The 14,882-nt window shown below is 55.6% G+C and overlaps 6 protein-coding genes across 6 annotated transcripts; 5 read left to right on the top strand and 1 right to left on the bottom strand.

The window, feature by feature from the left end:
- Positions 1-612: 612 nt before the first annotated feature.
- Positions 613-4,710, top strand: HMPREF1541_01977 (uncharacterized protein; the record flags this gene model as incomplete). Its single annotated transcript, XM_008716333.1, has 1 exon — positions 613-4,710. One exon carries the CDS (start codon positions 613-615, stop codon positions 4,708-4,710), a length of 4,098 nt encoding a protein of 1,365 aa, XP_008714555.1.
- A 549-nt stretch (positions 4,711-5,259) lies between these two features.
- HMPREF1541_01978 (uncharacterized protein) lies at positions 5,260-5,993 on the top strand (the record flags this gene model as incomplete). The annotated part of the gene is made up of 2 exons (XM_008716334.1): positions 5,260-5,574; positions 5,682-5,993. 2 exons carry the CDS (start codon positions 5,260-5,262, stop codon positions 5,991-5,993), a joined length of 627 nt encoding a protein of 208 aa, XP_008714556.1.
- A 161-nt stretch (positions 5,994-6,154) lies between these two features.
- HMPREF1541_01979 (uncharacterized protein) lies at positions 6,155-6,968 on the bottom strand (the record flags this gene model as incomplete). Its single annotated transcript, XM_008716335.1, has 2 exons — positions 6,155-6,769; positions 6,855-6,968. 2 exons carry the CDS (start codon positions 6,966-6,968, stop codon positions 6,155-6,157), a joined length of 729 nt encoding a protein of 242 aa, XP_008714557.1.
- Positions 6,969-7,185: 217 nt separating this feature from the next.
- On the top strand, positions 7,186-8,915 carry HMPREF1541_01980 (uncharacterized protein; the record flags this gene model as incomplete). The annotated part of the gene is made up of 3 exons (XM_008716336.1): positions 7,186-7,885; positions 7,938-8,075; positions 8,125-8,915. 3 exons carry the CDS (start codon positions 7,186-7,188, stop codon positions 8,913-8,915), a joined length of 1,629 nt encoding a protein of 542 aa, XP_008714558.1.
- Positions 8,916-9,917: 1,002 nt separating this feature from the next.
- Positions 9,918-12,037, top strand: HMPREF1541_01981 (uncharacterized protein; the record flags this gene model as incomplete). The annotated part of the gene is made up of 2 exons (XM_008716337.1): positions 9,918-11,233; positions 11,368-12,037. The coding sequence occupies 2 exons, from the start codon at positions 9,918-9,920 to the stop codon at positions 12,035-12,037; spliced, it is 1,986 nt and encodes a 661-aa protein (XP_008714559.1).
- An 866-nt stretch (positions 12,038-12,903) lies between these two features.
- HMPREF1541_01982 (uncharacterized protein) lies at positions 12,904-14,781 on the top strand (the record flags this gene model as incomplete). The annotated part of the gene is made up of 3 exons (XM_008716338.1): positions 12,904-13,025; positions 13,078-14,581; positions 14,641-14,781. 3 exons carry the CDS (start codon positions 12,904-12,906, stop codon positions 14,779-14,781), a joined length of 1,767 nt encoding a protein of 588 aa, XP_008714560.1.
- Between the last annotated feature and the right edge of the window lie 101 nt (positions 14,782-14,882).

A 14,882-nucleotide genomic window follows, 5' to 3' on the forward strand; every position in this document is an offset into this window, starting at 1 on the left:
GCCGTACCGCGGTACATATGGACCGTCAGCGCGGTCAGCCACATGAGGCAGTTTTTGCTGACTTATTTCTGCTGATTCAGCCGAGGCATGGCGTTCACCAGGCCCACATGAACGACAGTTGCATCGGAAGCTGTGCCCAGGCTGCGACACAATAGGCGGGATTTTGTTTGGCTCTAGGGCCCATCGTTTAGGTTGCGAAGCGAGTCTGTTTAGGTCACTAGAATAGGCATCTAGCTGAGCCTAGGCCTGGAGCAAAGAATCGCCGTATCGTATCTCACCTAACAAATGCATGCTGCAAGATGACCACCGGTGCCATGCACGTCCAAATATGTCGCTGCCATGACACTAGTCTCTACCACTCGATTGCAGAACTGTCAAGCGAGCCGTACTTCGCAACCTTGTGAAAAAGCCGATCGTCCTGTTAGTGGCCCGGACCTCGAGCCCCAGATCACAGGAACTGTGCGTCATGCCTCACCAGTACAATACACAATGATCGTCATTTTCTAAACCTGTTTCCGCGTTTGCTCCAAGTGAGAAGTACCATTTCGACTTGCATTATTCCTAGCATACAGTGTCCCAGAGCAACTTTGTTCCTCCACATCTCGTGTCGCCATGGCAGGCGACGAGACCAAGCCAGAAGCGATACAACCTCCACAAATTGTGCTCGATCAAGCAAACGCAGCCGCCGAATCCCAGGCCCACGAAGACGCGCAACCACACCGTTCGGCCGATCACAGTGGCCATCATGGGCACCACCATCACCGCCACGGTAGCGAGTCGAACATAGAGAACGTCCCCGCCCCCGCATACAATAGTGCAGAGTACGGCCAGCTAGACATAAGTCAAAATGGCATGGATACCGATGCCAAAGTCGGCAAGGATGGCAGAATCAACATATGTATCAATGCGCGCAATCACAAGCTCTCGAACCTGCTGGTCCCCGCTCTGCGACGACAGCTTGAAATCCAGAAAGCAGAAGATGCGAAGGCCCCGGTCATCCCGGAAGGGCTGGGTGAAACCGCGGACGGCATACCACCACCACCCATGAACCTCGTCATCCAAATCGTCGGCAGTAGAGGTGATGTTCAGCCCTTCATTGCTCTTGGCCAGGTCTTGAAGAACAAGTACGGCCACCGCGTGCGAATAGCCACTCATCCCACATTTCGAGACTTTGTCACCGAAAATGGCCTGGAGTTCTTCAGTATTGGTGGTGATCCTGCCGAGCTTATGGCTTTTATGGTCAAGAACCCGGGTCTCATGCCTGGTATAGACTCGCTGAAGAGCGGTGATATTGGCAAACGCCGGAAAGGAATCTATGATATTGTTACAGGGTGTTGGAGATCCTGCATCGAATCGGGTGATGGCACAGGTATCCAGGCTTCCGATGACCTGCTCGATGGTCGCAGCTTCGACAGTGCCATGAGCCTAGGTGATCCGACTCAGAAACCCTTCGTGGCCGATGCTATTATTGCAAACCCACCAAGCTTTGCGCATGTCCATATCGCTGAGAAGTTGGGCATTCCATTACACCTCATGTTCACCATGCCTTGGTCGCCAACGCAATCATTCCCACATCCTCTCGCCAACCTTGTGTCTTCCAACACTGATGCGAATATGGCTAATTTCATGACCTATGCTTTGGTGGACATGCTGACCTGGCAAGGTTTGGGAGATGTGATAAACCGATTCCGTCAACGAAGCCTTGGGCTCGAACCTGTCAGTATCATGTGGGCTCCCGGAATGACCAGCCGACTTCGAATCCCATGGACATACTGTTGGTCACCCGCTCTGATCCCAAAGCCAGCGGATTGGGGCAACTACATTGACATTTCAGGGTTTTATTTCCTGAACTTGGCAACCAACTATGCGCCAGCACCAGATCTCGCAGCCTTTCTTGAATCTGGTCCACCACCAGTGTATATCGGCTTCGGCTCTATCGTGGTGGACGATCCCAATGCAATGACTAAGATGATCTTCGAGGCTGTCAAGAAGACAGGGCAGAGGGCGCTCATTTCAAAAGGCTGGGGTGGCCTGGGTGCTGACCAACTGGGAATTCCTGAAGGGTGCTTTATGCTTGGAAACTGCCCGCATGACTGGCTTTTCAAGCGTGTGTCCTGTGTGGTCCACCATGGTGGCGCTGGGACAACGGCTGCTGGTATTGCTGCAGGGCGCCCGACTGTTGTTGTGCCTTTCTTCGGTGATCAACCCTTCTGGGGCGCCATGTGTGCTCGTGCTGGAGCTGGTCCGATGCCTATTGCTTACAAAGATTTGACGGCAGACAAGTTGGCTAGTCAAATTACGAAGGCGCTCGAGCCGGCTTCGCTGGAGCGCGCGAAAGAGCTGAGCGATCGCATCAAGGCTGAGAATGGGTCTGAAGACGGAGCAGCCTCTTTCCATAGGCAGCTACATGTGGCTGATCTACGCTGCACATTGTGCCCCGATAGGATCGCGGTCTGGCGCGTGAAACGAACAGACATCCGTCTGTCAGCTCTTGCCGCTACCGTCCTTGGAAATGAGGGGCTGATTGATTTCAATGACCTGAAGCTTTATCGCGCTCGCGAATATGAGACGGAAGATGGGCCATGGGAGCCAATTACGGGAGGAGCAGCTGCCCTCATTGGGACGATCGGGAACTTCAGTATGGGAATTGCAGATCTGCCCGTTGAAATGCTCAGGTCTCTTAAGATCGCGTCAAACGATGTCAAGGAAGCCCACGAGAAACACCGTCGCAGCCAGTCTACAACTCCGGAAGCTGGGTCTCAGAACGTCTCCAGCACTGATCTTACAAAGGTTGGTTCGAATCGATCGACGGAGACGTTGCCAAAACCTACTCCAGCTTCGCCGCCTGAGGTGGCGTCGCCTCTGTCATCGCCACCAGGCACTCCTTCTTTGACCTCTGCTCGGACTATCGTTGATGACGAGACACGTGAAGGACGAAAACAAAGTGCTATGTCGAGTGTCTTGTCTTCGGAGGGCGAGCCCCGTCATCGCCGAAGATGGAGCAGGCATGGTTCGAGGTCGCAATCCCGAGATCCTCGAGTCGGCGAGGAGAATAAGCACGCAGACGATATGAGCTATATCACCGTCGAATCTGCCATTTCTGGAGCGAAAGGTATCGGGCGGATAGCAAGTGCTGGCATCAAATCGCCAATGGACTTCACGCTGTCAATCGCCAAAGGCTTCCACAATGCTCCCAAGCTTTATGGCGACGAAACTGTCCGTAAGTCCGAAAAGATCACCGACTTTCAGTCTGGCCTCAAAGCAGCCGGTAAGGAGTTCGGCTATGGTTTCTATGATGGCATTACGGGACTCGTGACCCAGCCTCTAGCAGGTGCGAAAAAAGAAGGCGCAGCAGGATTCGTGAAAGGCGCCGCCAAGGGTATCGGTGGTCTTATTCTGAAGCCCGGTGCTGGTATCTGGGGATTGCCGGGCTATACGGCCAAGGGAGTCTATGCAGAGATCGCCAAGCACTTCGGCAGCTCGGTGCAGAACTACATTATCGCAGCTCGAACAGCACAAGGGTACGAAGAATGGAAGAACAGCACTCCCGAAAGTCGCGCAGATATCGTAGCAGCTTGGAAGAGCAGTAAGCTTGAGCTGAGGAAGGGAGGCAGAAAATATGGTGAGGAGCGAAAAAACGAAATTGAGGAGCATATCCTGACACACACGCCGAGCAACAATGTGGCCTTGATGTCTGGTTTTAAGAATACTAGGCATCTGAGCTGGGATGAGCGAAAAGTCCTTGCGGCAAAGAAAGATGCAGTGAAAAAGCAGGAAAGAGAAGCCAAGCGGGCCGAAGAGGAACGACGACAACAGGAGAGGCGATCTGGTCGAGGAGGTAAGGTCAAGAGCAGGTGCAAATTCTGCCCATTCGACCATGACTCTGATCATCATCTACGCCAATCCTCGACTTTCCCCAGCGTCTCCCACCCATCAGGCGGCAGCAAGCATGCGTCAACTTCCGATGTTCAAGACGAATACGAACAAGCTATTCAGGCCTCTGTTGCGCAGACGAGTCGCGGCGATCCGCATGAAGACGCCATGATCGAACGAGCCTTGCGGGCCAGCGTGAACGAGCTTCGCAAAGTCCAGAGCCAAGGTTCTAACGAGCATGAAGACGAGGCCTACTCGAGGGCTGTCATGGCCAGTATCGATGAAGCCAAGAAGGCGAGGGCTGAGCAATACCAGGGGCAAGAGGCAGGCGTGACTTCGTCCGTTGAGCCAGATGAACATGAGGAGCAGTTGAAGAGAGTCCTAACGCAGAGTTTGGAAGATTATAAAAGCAGTCAAGCGACGATGTCAGGATCACAGGTTCACCAAGTCGGCGGTCACTGGGATGATAGCGACTCTGAGATTGGCACAGAGGACGATGAAGACTTCAAGAGGACCCTTGAGGAAAGTAAGCGCCTGCACACCGAGCAGGAGCAGCAGAGATTGGCAGGTATCTCCCACCAGCCTGCGCCACCGGTACCCCCGCGAAGCCCGCGAAGGGCGCCTGTACCACAATCTGAGCCGTCAGCGACTGCAGATGACGACGAAGAATTAAAGCGAGCCATTACGGCGAGTGAGCAAGACGGCAAAACGCGTGAAGAAGCGCTCGCCAAGCAGAAGACTGAGGAGGAAATTGTGCTCGAATATGTGAAAAAGCAGAGCTTATTGGAGGAGGAACTGAGGAAGAAACGAGAGCAGCAGAGCTCTTCTACCGGATGATACAGATGATAACGATAATGACTCAATGACGCAGTCCTCTAGATGCACATAGATATTCAATGCGTTCAACCCTTTCAAAAACGCAGTCTGGCATTCTTTCGCCGGGCTGCAATGGATATTTGTGGGTATAGTACGGACATTTCACGCAGAACTTGTATAGGTCCATGCTCCAAAGACGTTCAAGTTGCGCATAACCTCTAGGGGAGAAGCTGGCCGGCTCAACCTCGGCATCATGTCTCGGAAGATGCAAGGCAGCGACAGGACCAACATCTCGCTCGCCAACTTCGGTCCAATCCTGTCCCCAACCTACATCCATTGTTATACATCGCCTCACCTGTAAGGACTGAAAAACGAGTCGTGTGGTTCCTCGTGTTGAATTCCAATCTCCCCCAACCATACCACGCTCTCTCGCGCACACGCCCAGCGCCACAGCCCCGGCGGATCGGACTGGCCAACCCCAATTCCCGCTTACTCAGTTATCACCACCACTTCAAACCACCTGCCCGCTCCATCCTCACGCACCCAACCCACCAACCAGCCGCTCCGGCGATGGCGAACCCGTCGGCGCAACAAGAGGAGGCCACCATCTCCATCCCGTCTCTTCTCTTCGTCGGCGTGCTCCTCTTCTTCTCGTACCGGTACTTTTTCCCCTCGAGCCCCGGGTCCTCCGCCGCCTCCGGATCTTCCTCGTCGTCGACAGCCCGCGGCGCCAATGGCCTGCGCTTCACTGCCGCGCAGGTCGAGCAAATCACTGCCATGTTCCCACAGCTAAGCCGCCGCGACGTCATGTGGGATCTGCACCGCAACCGTGGTAGCGTCCAGGCCACGACTGAGCGTGTATTGATGGGGCGGGGGCTCGAGCCGGTACGTATACATCATGCCCAAAAATATCTGCGTAATCGGAGTGCAGTGGCTCCCGTCCGGTGAGGAAGCAAGAAGGCTTTGTGTGCTGACGAAGGGGACTATTCTAGGCCCCACCATCTTTTCAGCCACCGATCACGTTCGCGACCACGAGCTCAAGTCCCAGTGCAGCAAGCAGCGCGCCGAAGAAGGACGAGGTGGATTTGATAACTCGCTACAATCTACAGGGCCGTGTGGCCGGGAAAGGGAAGGAGCGGGAAGAGGAGGAACCCGCGGCGGGGTGGCAGCAGGATAAGTCAGAGCGGGCGCGGATATTGCAGCGGCGGCGGGACGAGATGATACTGGCCGCGAGGCGGAAGATGCAGGCGCGGGACGAGGCCGTGGGCGGACTGGCGCCGGCCGAAGCTGTGTCTGGAAGTTGATGCGGGATGGCATGGCGATGGTGAAAGCGATTGATTCTCTCATTCATGCAGGTTCTCGGGGTTGCACATATATTGCATAGGAGAACAAATGGCCAGTGATTTTTCCCCTGTCGATTTGTCCGTGTTCGTTTCATTGATTCGTCCACTCGTTACGCTACACATCACAGCATGTCCTCGTCATCGTCCTGTTCGTACCGTCTGTTCTCCCTCTCCTCCTCTTCCCGCTCCCTCCGCCCTTGCTCCCTGCTAGCGCCGATCTTGCGCAACCCGTCCATCACCCCCGTGATCAAGCCTCTGCTCTCCGAGATCTCCAGCGCGCCTACACCGTCAAGCCTCACCCCCGAATCACCAGTCAATTCTTCAATGCCCCTCCGCATCTTGGCCAACCGGACTTCTCGTAGGTCTCTCATCAAGTTCCGTACGTCGTCCACGCCGGGCACATCGTCGGCCGCGACATCGAGAAGCATTTCGGCCACTTCGAACCAATGGTAGGGTAGGGCGTTGGGGGCGGCGCCGGCAGTACATGATTCTAGAAACGGCGCAGACGCTATGAAAGGCTTCCCTGTCGCGTCGGGCTGTTTCACTTGCGGTTGATTCTGGGCGGGCGCAAATGATTCTTGAAAGTGCTGTGTTTCCAGCTCGAGTATCTCTGTGAGCGAGTCGGCGTAGAGCCATGGTGGAGGCATGATATTTGCGCGTTTCTGGCGCTTGAGGAGGATTGCAAGCCACAGAGGCAAGTTGGCGCGTTGTGGTGGTATCAGTGTCTTCGTTGGGCCCTGGAAAGATGTTATGTTAGCGGCAGTTGCGTTGGAAGAGCGCCGTCGCACCTCAGGTGTCGTGGCTGGAGTGGGCGGGACTCACCCCCAGTAAGTCGAGGCGCTCGATCCGTTGCCGAGCGATGACAGTGACCATTTCCATTTCGCAAAGGAAGGCCACTTCGGAGGGCAACAGGCCCATGGCATGCGGAAACGCCATTGCTCCTCCGGCGGCCAAACGAGTGCTTTTACTGCGCAGGTAAGTTCGTGTGCCTGTCTGCTAATCGCAATGGGACCCGCTTTCATCGTCGGCCACCGCCAAGCCATCTCCGACGCGCCAAGCAGATGCTTCACGCGTTTCAACTGTCTCCGAAAGACTTCCCGGAAGCTTCAAGACACCTCTTCTTTCCTTTCTACGTCCTCGCCCCGTCCCCGACATGCCCATCTCCGACTACGTCTCTCCAGAGGTCCGCCGTGCTGCGCTGCTGGCCCTCGTCGTCAGCTCCCACTACCTCTGGCGACAGCTGGTCAACTATCTCGTTCCCGACCCCTATCTGGACGAGGTATTCCACATACCACAGGCCCAAGCATACTGGGAAGGAAGGTGGACACAGTGGGACCCGAAGATCACAACGCCGCCGGCGTTATATATCTTCAGCTATGTCGTCAATCTGTTCAGATGGGGCTGGGACCCGTCAGAATACACACTTGACGCTGGGGAGCTTCGGCTTTCGAATCTGATCTTGCTGTATATGCTGCTGTTGGCTCTGTATGTGTGGACAGCGGTCACAAGGCGTGAGGTGAACGAGCAGAGCGTTCTGCAGCGGGAGTATTGCATCCTGTCCTTTCCGTTGCTCTTCTTCTTCTCAGGGTTGTATTACACGGATATTTTCTCGACCCTAGCCGTCGTGGTTGCCTATTCTTTTTGGCTTGCTGGTTCCCAGGCCGAAGGATGGTGGAGAGCCTTTTTCCAGGTCATGCACTTGCTGTTCGGCCTAGTGTCGCTTGCATCGAGGCAGACGAATATCTTCTGGGTCGCAATCTTTCTTGGCGGATTGCAGGTGGTTGAAACACTAAAGCAGGGAGTGGGCGACGACAAGATCCATGACCCGCCAATCTCAGAAACATACTTTGAGGGTAAGCTCGAAATATTATCATACAGCACGATGTCCTGACTCGTCCCTTCCAGACTTCTCGACGGTGATTATCTCGCTGGCTCAGCATGCCCTGCCTATTCTTCCTCGGTTGATACTGGACCTCTGGCCTCATCTTGCACTGCTTGGCTCCTTTGCAGCATTTGTTGTGTGGAATGGCGGGGTCGTCCTTGGTAAGTCGCCTGAGTCTGAATTTTGCACTGCTACTGATCGACCCTTCAGGTGACAAATCCAACCATGTTGCGTCTCTCCATGGCCCTCAGCTACTTTATCTCTTCCCATTCATCGTCTTCTTCTCGTGGCCAGCCCTGCTGCCTCAGGTTAGTGTGGTGCTAGGCAATCTTCGAGCAAATCTTCCTCGACCCGCCATGTTCCTTGGCTTTACCGTTGTTGCCATCGTTATGGTACACCTCAACACATTGGTCCACCCATTCACCCTCGCCGACAACCGCCACTACCCTTTCTACATATTCCGCTACTTCATTCTGCCACCATATCGGAAATACCTTGCTGCGCCAGTGTATGTTGCCTGCGGGTGGTTGTGCATTGTTGCGCTTGGCCCTGCCTCTACCGCCGCCACCGCTCGTATCTCTACGACCATGAGCAAGAGCAGCGCCGATGGTACACGAACAATAGAGTTCGCAAGAGCAGACACAGTTCATGTCTCTTTCGTGCTTATCTTCCTCATCTCGACAGCACTAAGTCTCGTGACGGCTCCGCTCGTCGAGCCAAGGTACTTTCTGATCCCGTGGCTCATCTGGCGTTTGCATGTTCCGGAGCTCCTAGAGTCGGATGCCGCAAAGGAGCACTGGGTCCAAAAGAGTAGCGGCAACAACACCAGCGAATATTCTTCAACATTCAGTCGCAAGGTGCTTGATACAGTGGCTAGCTATGCGCCTTCTATAGAGCTTCTGTGGTATATGGCCATTAACGTATTGACGGGGTACTTATTCCTGTACCGACCATTTATATGGACTCAGGAGCCTGGAAAGCTGCAGCGGTTCATGTGGTAGGGCTGTTGTATAATGGAGTCCAGCACTCGCTCATTGGTGTAGGGCTATGTGAAGTACTTAAGATCAGAAATCTTCGAGCAGCTACTTTCGGTAGTTACTCCCAAGGCGTCTCACAAGTGCCGATGAGGACTCATTTCAAGATACGGATAGCTCGACAAAGAAACACCAACACCCGACAGCCGACCATCCGCAGATCAACTATCAATCGCCATGCAAGATCGTCATGGAGGTACGCGTCGAGGCTGTCCTAGAGACGGATCCCTACCTCTGTGCTCCCCTGCGAATGCGGTCCGCGTTGGCTTCAAAAGGCTTGTGAAGCTTAGCCTCTGCCGCCACAGCCGCCCTGACGCACCGCCACACGATCGACCTGAAGCTTTTCCGCTTAGTTTCTTCACGAGCTTCAGTGCACGGTCGTCGTTGATGACAGAACCCCACACTGGACTGTGTTGCGCTGCTCCTCCCTCGCGTTGAGAACTAGCTACCATCAACGTTGACTCTGTGTCCTCTATCACCACTTTTCCGCTTTCCCACCGCAGTTTTCGTCGCGCGTCAAGCGTTGCGACATTGGTCGAACGACAGCCACAGCGACGTCACGGACGCCTCAAAACGTGCAAGGATTAAGTCACCAAACCCGATCCACACTGGCGATCCCTCGCGGGGTGAAAGTCTGTCGCCCATGGAAATGGTGGAAGTCGGCACACCGATAGAGCTAGGGTTTCGTTTTGGGTGAAAACAGGGAACAAGCTGGCAGAATGAGCCTTCTTTTGACGGCTTCGTGTCGCCGGCACACATTCTGGGCCCGCACTAGGCGTCATCGTAGAATCGAGTTGGTGAGTGACGACTAAACGTAGAGACGTGAATATTCTTGTTGATTTGTTTGATCTCTTTCTTAGTGCTCGGCTCAGCTCCCCTGCAACTCTCTCACTGCTGGTCGCTCGACGTGTCTTGAGTCGGGACTTGTCGCTGTCGTTTCTCGAGCATTCAAGTCTTTGATCAGACACGATGAATCTCTTCTCCCGTCGCCGTCGCGACTACGACTCGGACGAAGTCACGCCTCCGGGCACCCGTCACAATGTTGCCCGTGGCACGCATGGTGAACATGGCAACGGCACTGCCGCGCACCATAGCACCACTCACGGCGCATTCGACAATGACCGCAGCGGCTACCACATGGATGATCATCAAGGTGTACACACCAACGGCCGTAACCCCGTCTCCACCGGCGACCGCCACGCTACTCCCCTAAACGATAGCCATGGCATAAATACCAGTAATCACCATGGCCCTCTCTCGCACGATCGCCATGCCACACACACAAATGGCTACCACGGTGACTACACCAATGACCGCCACGACATACATGGCGACAATCGCTACGATAATCGCTACAACGATGGTCGCTATAATGACAACCACTACAATACTCAGCGAAATGACCGCCATACTACCCACAACCGGGGAGGCTTCTTCTCGCGCTTCAACAAGGCCACCAAACCACGAAAACAGCAAAAGCAGCGTAAGCAGCGCGCGTCACGGCCGCTCTTCGATATTGACAGCGGCAACTTCAATCGCCGGCCTTCTTTCGGACAATGGCTCAAGTTCACGTGGCTCGACCTCCTCACCATGGCAGCGATGGGTGCCGTTGGTCTCGGCGTCTACAACGCCGACCCAGCCCCGAGTCGCTCCTTTCCCATCACATTCAACGACGGTGAGGTCGTCTACCCACAGTTCGCCTACCCTCTCCGCAACGAGATCGTACCTATCTGGCTCGCGGCGCTGCTCGCCTCCCTGATCCCCATCTTCATCATCCTCTGCATGCAGATCCGCATCCGCAGCTTCTGGGACGTCAACAACGCCATCATCGGCCTGCTCTATTCCCTCATCTGCGCCGCCGTGTTCCAGGTCTTCGTCAAATGGCTCATTGGTGGCATGCGCCCGCACTTCCTGGTGGTATGCGACCCGGACCCCGCCATCGTCAGTGCCGCCCAGGGTTCCGGCAACGGTTTCCAGAACATCATGTTCGACCGAAGCATCTGTCGAGGCGATCGCAACCAGATCAACGATGCTCTAGAGTCGATGCCCTCGGGCCATAGTACGGCCGCGTTTGCGGGATTCATGTTTCTGTACTTTTACCTGAATGCGAAACTCAAGGTTTTTAGCAACTACCATCCCGCCATGTGGAAATTGCTCGCCGTCTACGCACCTGTACTGGGGGCGACGTTGATCGCAGGTGCCATGACAATCGACGAGTTCCACCACTGGTACGATGTGCTTATGGGCGCCGTCATTGGCACAGTCATGGCCGCCAGTGCCTATCGGTAAGTCTGCCTCCCATTTGAGTTCATTTTGTGTTGTTGTATCGGAGAATGCCTTCTCACACAACGTGGGACTGCCCCCATACCCAAGTTCAGCCTTTCGCATAGTCCAAGAACCTACTGACGTGTTCCCACAGCATGGTGTACGCCTCACTTTTTGACTTCCGCTTTAATCATGTACCTTTGACCCGCCACACGCCCTTCAGCTTTGGCGCTGGACCCGCGGGTGCCGGTGGCTTTGAATCAAGCGTCTTCAGCCGCAAGGCTGGCTGGGGCTACGAAGAAGCATACGGCGGCGCGCCCTTCGATGCGGCCTACCACTTGCGCGACCAGGTCGCCGGTTTCAACACAACTGTCCACCCGGGAGCGGGAAAGGAAGGTAGTGGCTTGTCCAACGGTCACGGAAACGATCACGGATTCGGAAGCGGACGCGACCACAAGCCGGGAGACGTCGAGCATAACGCTGCCACTGCCACTGCCGCACGAGGCGGCACCGGGATACTGAATGGCAACAGAAGCAACGTGACGGACAGCACGCACCACCACCACAGCGGGACAGGCCCGCTCACCGGAAACAGGCACAACGTCAGCGACAGCACAAATCATCGCACCAGCCCCGGCATGATGACTGAAGGAAGAGCGAACGCCACCGATGGACCACTTCATCATGGCAGCGGCCCAGAAACGACGACGACGAACCGTGGCGGCGCCGACTGGGGATACCCCGAGGGCGCCGGAGAGCCCGACAGATACCGCCAGCACCGCAAAAGTATCGAGCGAAAGGCGCTGCCGACGGTGCCGACGTAGCGGTAGACGGACGGGCCTCGCTGTTTACGGTTGAGTGATGATCAGGGGGCGCTCCGGCCAGCGCGCGCTATTTTCCTGGTGAGATTGAACTTGTACACCAAAGCAGCTGTCGGCGACGGCGTTCTGGATGTCGATAGCTATCATATCTTTGCATGGAGCTTCGCAGTGCTTTAGCTTCACTGCTCACAGATACTCGCTACCCTCAGCTTTTAATGCTCGCAAATATTCTGCACATTATCGTGTCTTTCACCTACTGTGTTTCATGCATATCGTCTTCCTTCACGCAACCCTTCGACAAGCAAAATGGCCTTCAATTTGAATGACACGAGGTTTCCTTCCGTAGTGCCAGGTCCATGAACTGTAGCGCACCGATCGCCCAGAATAATTCAGAAAGCCTGGTAGGTCATAGCCAGACCTCGGTAAGACAGTCTCCAAGCCGCTGAGTTGACAGTGGGCGTGACTCCAGACCTCACATCGCCCTCTGCACGGCATCACCATCTGAGCGAGCAACCATTGTTCCGATTCCGAGAGAAACGAAAGCGTGCTGGGAGGTAAAGGTTGTACGGTATACAAAGCATTCCAGGCGCCCAGCCGAGCTTTTGTTTGAAGCCCGAACCCCGTCTTACGGTCCGCTCAGCTTGGCTCCACACCAATCAGATCTCTCACACAAGGCTTCCACCTCCTAGGGGGCCCGCGGCCGAGTAAGCGGCCTCGGTTCTTTGGACGAACGTGGCAGGTAGCTTTTATGATTTCACACATTGTGTCTTTGGTCGCCATGTAGTTGTTGATGACCTCCAGCTAGCCATATAGGCAGCTGTTGCTCTCTCCCTCCAGTTCTCTCCCGGTCTAGATTTTCAGCAACCAGCATGGCCGATGCGAAAGCTTGGGGCAGGCCACAGCCACGCCAGGCACCGGACGTGCCCTACCACAATCCGACGGCGTCGAACCCGATACTGCGAGGATGGTCGTTGGCAGTGGTGACTACAGTGTGAGGCGAACTTGCTGGAAGCTCGCCTGCACAGCCCGCTTACATTCTGCAGTCTCTCATCCTCACCGATGTTGCAAGGGGTGCTTTGGCGCATGAACAGCTTCGACAAGCTGAAGGAGCTGCCCGCTCTGCAGGGCATCGAACCTCGATTCGATCCAACCGTGGTCCCCAAAGACGCCGATGGCGACGTGCTTGCGTCCGTGAGAGAGCTCTCCGCCCCACAGAAAAGAAAGACGCCCACCTCGTTCTATACCTCTGCCGACTTTGTCGAGCTGTACAAGGCTGGTACCTTGACTCCGGTAGACGTTGTGGAGCATCTTCTGCCGCTCATTCGTCGAGACACAAAGCCTCCGGGCAAGTACTCTGTTGGCTGGATCTCGGTGCGCGCGGATCTGATCCTGGAAGAGGCTAAAGCCTCCACGGAGAGATATAAGGCCGGAAATCCCTTAGGTCCTCTGGACGGCGTGCCGATCGCTGTGAAGGACTCTTGCGATATTACAGGATACAAGCAGACCCAGGGTTGCCCCGTGGATTTTACTGGTCCTGGAGATAAGACTGCTTGGGCCGTCGCCAAATGGCAGGAGGCCGGCGCCGTCATTCTGGGTAAAACCAACATGCATCCGTACGGTCTCGATACAACCAATGTCAACGCTACCTTCGGTACCCCTCGGAATCCCCATAACCCGGCCTACTTCCCCGGCGGCAGCTCCGGAGGATCGGCCTATGCGCTTGCTTCGGGTATCGTGCCTATCGCGCTCGGCTTTGATGGTGGAGGCAGCAACCGAATACCAGCGAGCTTCTGTGGCATGTATGGGTTGAAGCCCACCCATGGCCGCGTCTCCTCTCGTGCAGGTGATGAACCTCAGCAGTCCGTCACCGTTTGCGGCCCTCTCGCCTCGTCCATAGATGATCTCGCCCTCGCCTACCGCGTAATGGCGCAACCAGACTCGCTCTCTACGACCAGTGTTGCGTTTCCCTCGTCCCTCGTAGCCCCTCGCTCCAGTCCAACAGGTCCGAAACGCCTCGGCATCATGCGCTCGTGGATCGAAAGGTCTGACCCCGACGTCGTCGCCGCCTTCGATCACGCCGTAGCCCACCTGACCAAAACCCAGGGTTACGAGGTCATAGACATCACTATCCCACTCCTGCCGGAAGGGCAGAAGGCGCATGCCATGACTATCGTCAACGAAGCTCGCGCTTACCTGTCTCCTAAGCAATACGCTGCGATGAACTACCACACCCAGCTGCTCCTAGCCACGATGACAGGCCGCGCCACTGGGCAGGACTTCTTGTTCGCGCAGCGCTTGAGGTCACTGTTGATGGGTCACCTCGCATGGCTGTGGGATAAATACCCAGGACTTCTGGTACTGACGCCCACGTGCACGTTCGCTGGCTGGAAGATCGCACAGGAGAGCGACCTGAAAACCCCGGGCTTCATGGACGGCGATCGGAGTCTGAGGTGTATGGAATATGTGTATCTTGCCAACTTCGTGGGCGCACCTGCGATATCGGTGCCCATGGGCTACAACGACGAAGGGATGCCGATGGGACTGATGGTATGTTCGATCTTCTCTTTCTGACTTTTGGCTTGTTGAAATGTGCTAATATCTTTCAGGCTATGGCAGAGTGGGCAAACGAAGAGCAGCTGCTCGGATTCGGTCGGCAAGCCGAAGGGTGCCTGGGCGAAGAGGGCGTTCGCAGGCCAAAAGGCGACGGGCGCTGGGTGGACGCGCTTGAGATCAGCCAACGCACTTGACGCTCAGCCGTACTTCTCGAAAGCTGTCCTTTAGGGGGTTCTGAGGGAAGGAGTTGTGGTGCTACTGCAGGCCGCGGGTCGGGGGAAGAGTCGACAGTGGT

The sequence above is a fragment of the Cyphellophora europaea genome (assembly GCF_000365145.1).
Source record: "Cyphellophora europaea CBS 101466 unplaced genomic scaffold supercont1.2, whole genome shotgun sequence".
NCBI lineage: Eukaryota > Fungi > Ascomycota > Eurotiomycetes > Chaetothyriales > Cyphellophoraceae > Cyphellophora > Cyphellophora europaea.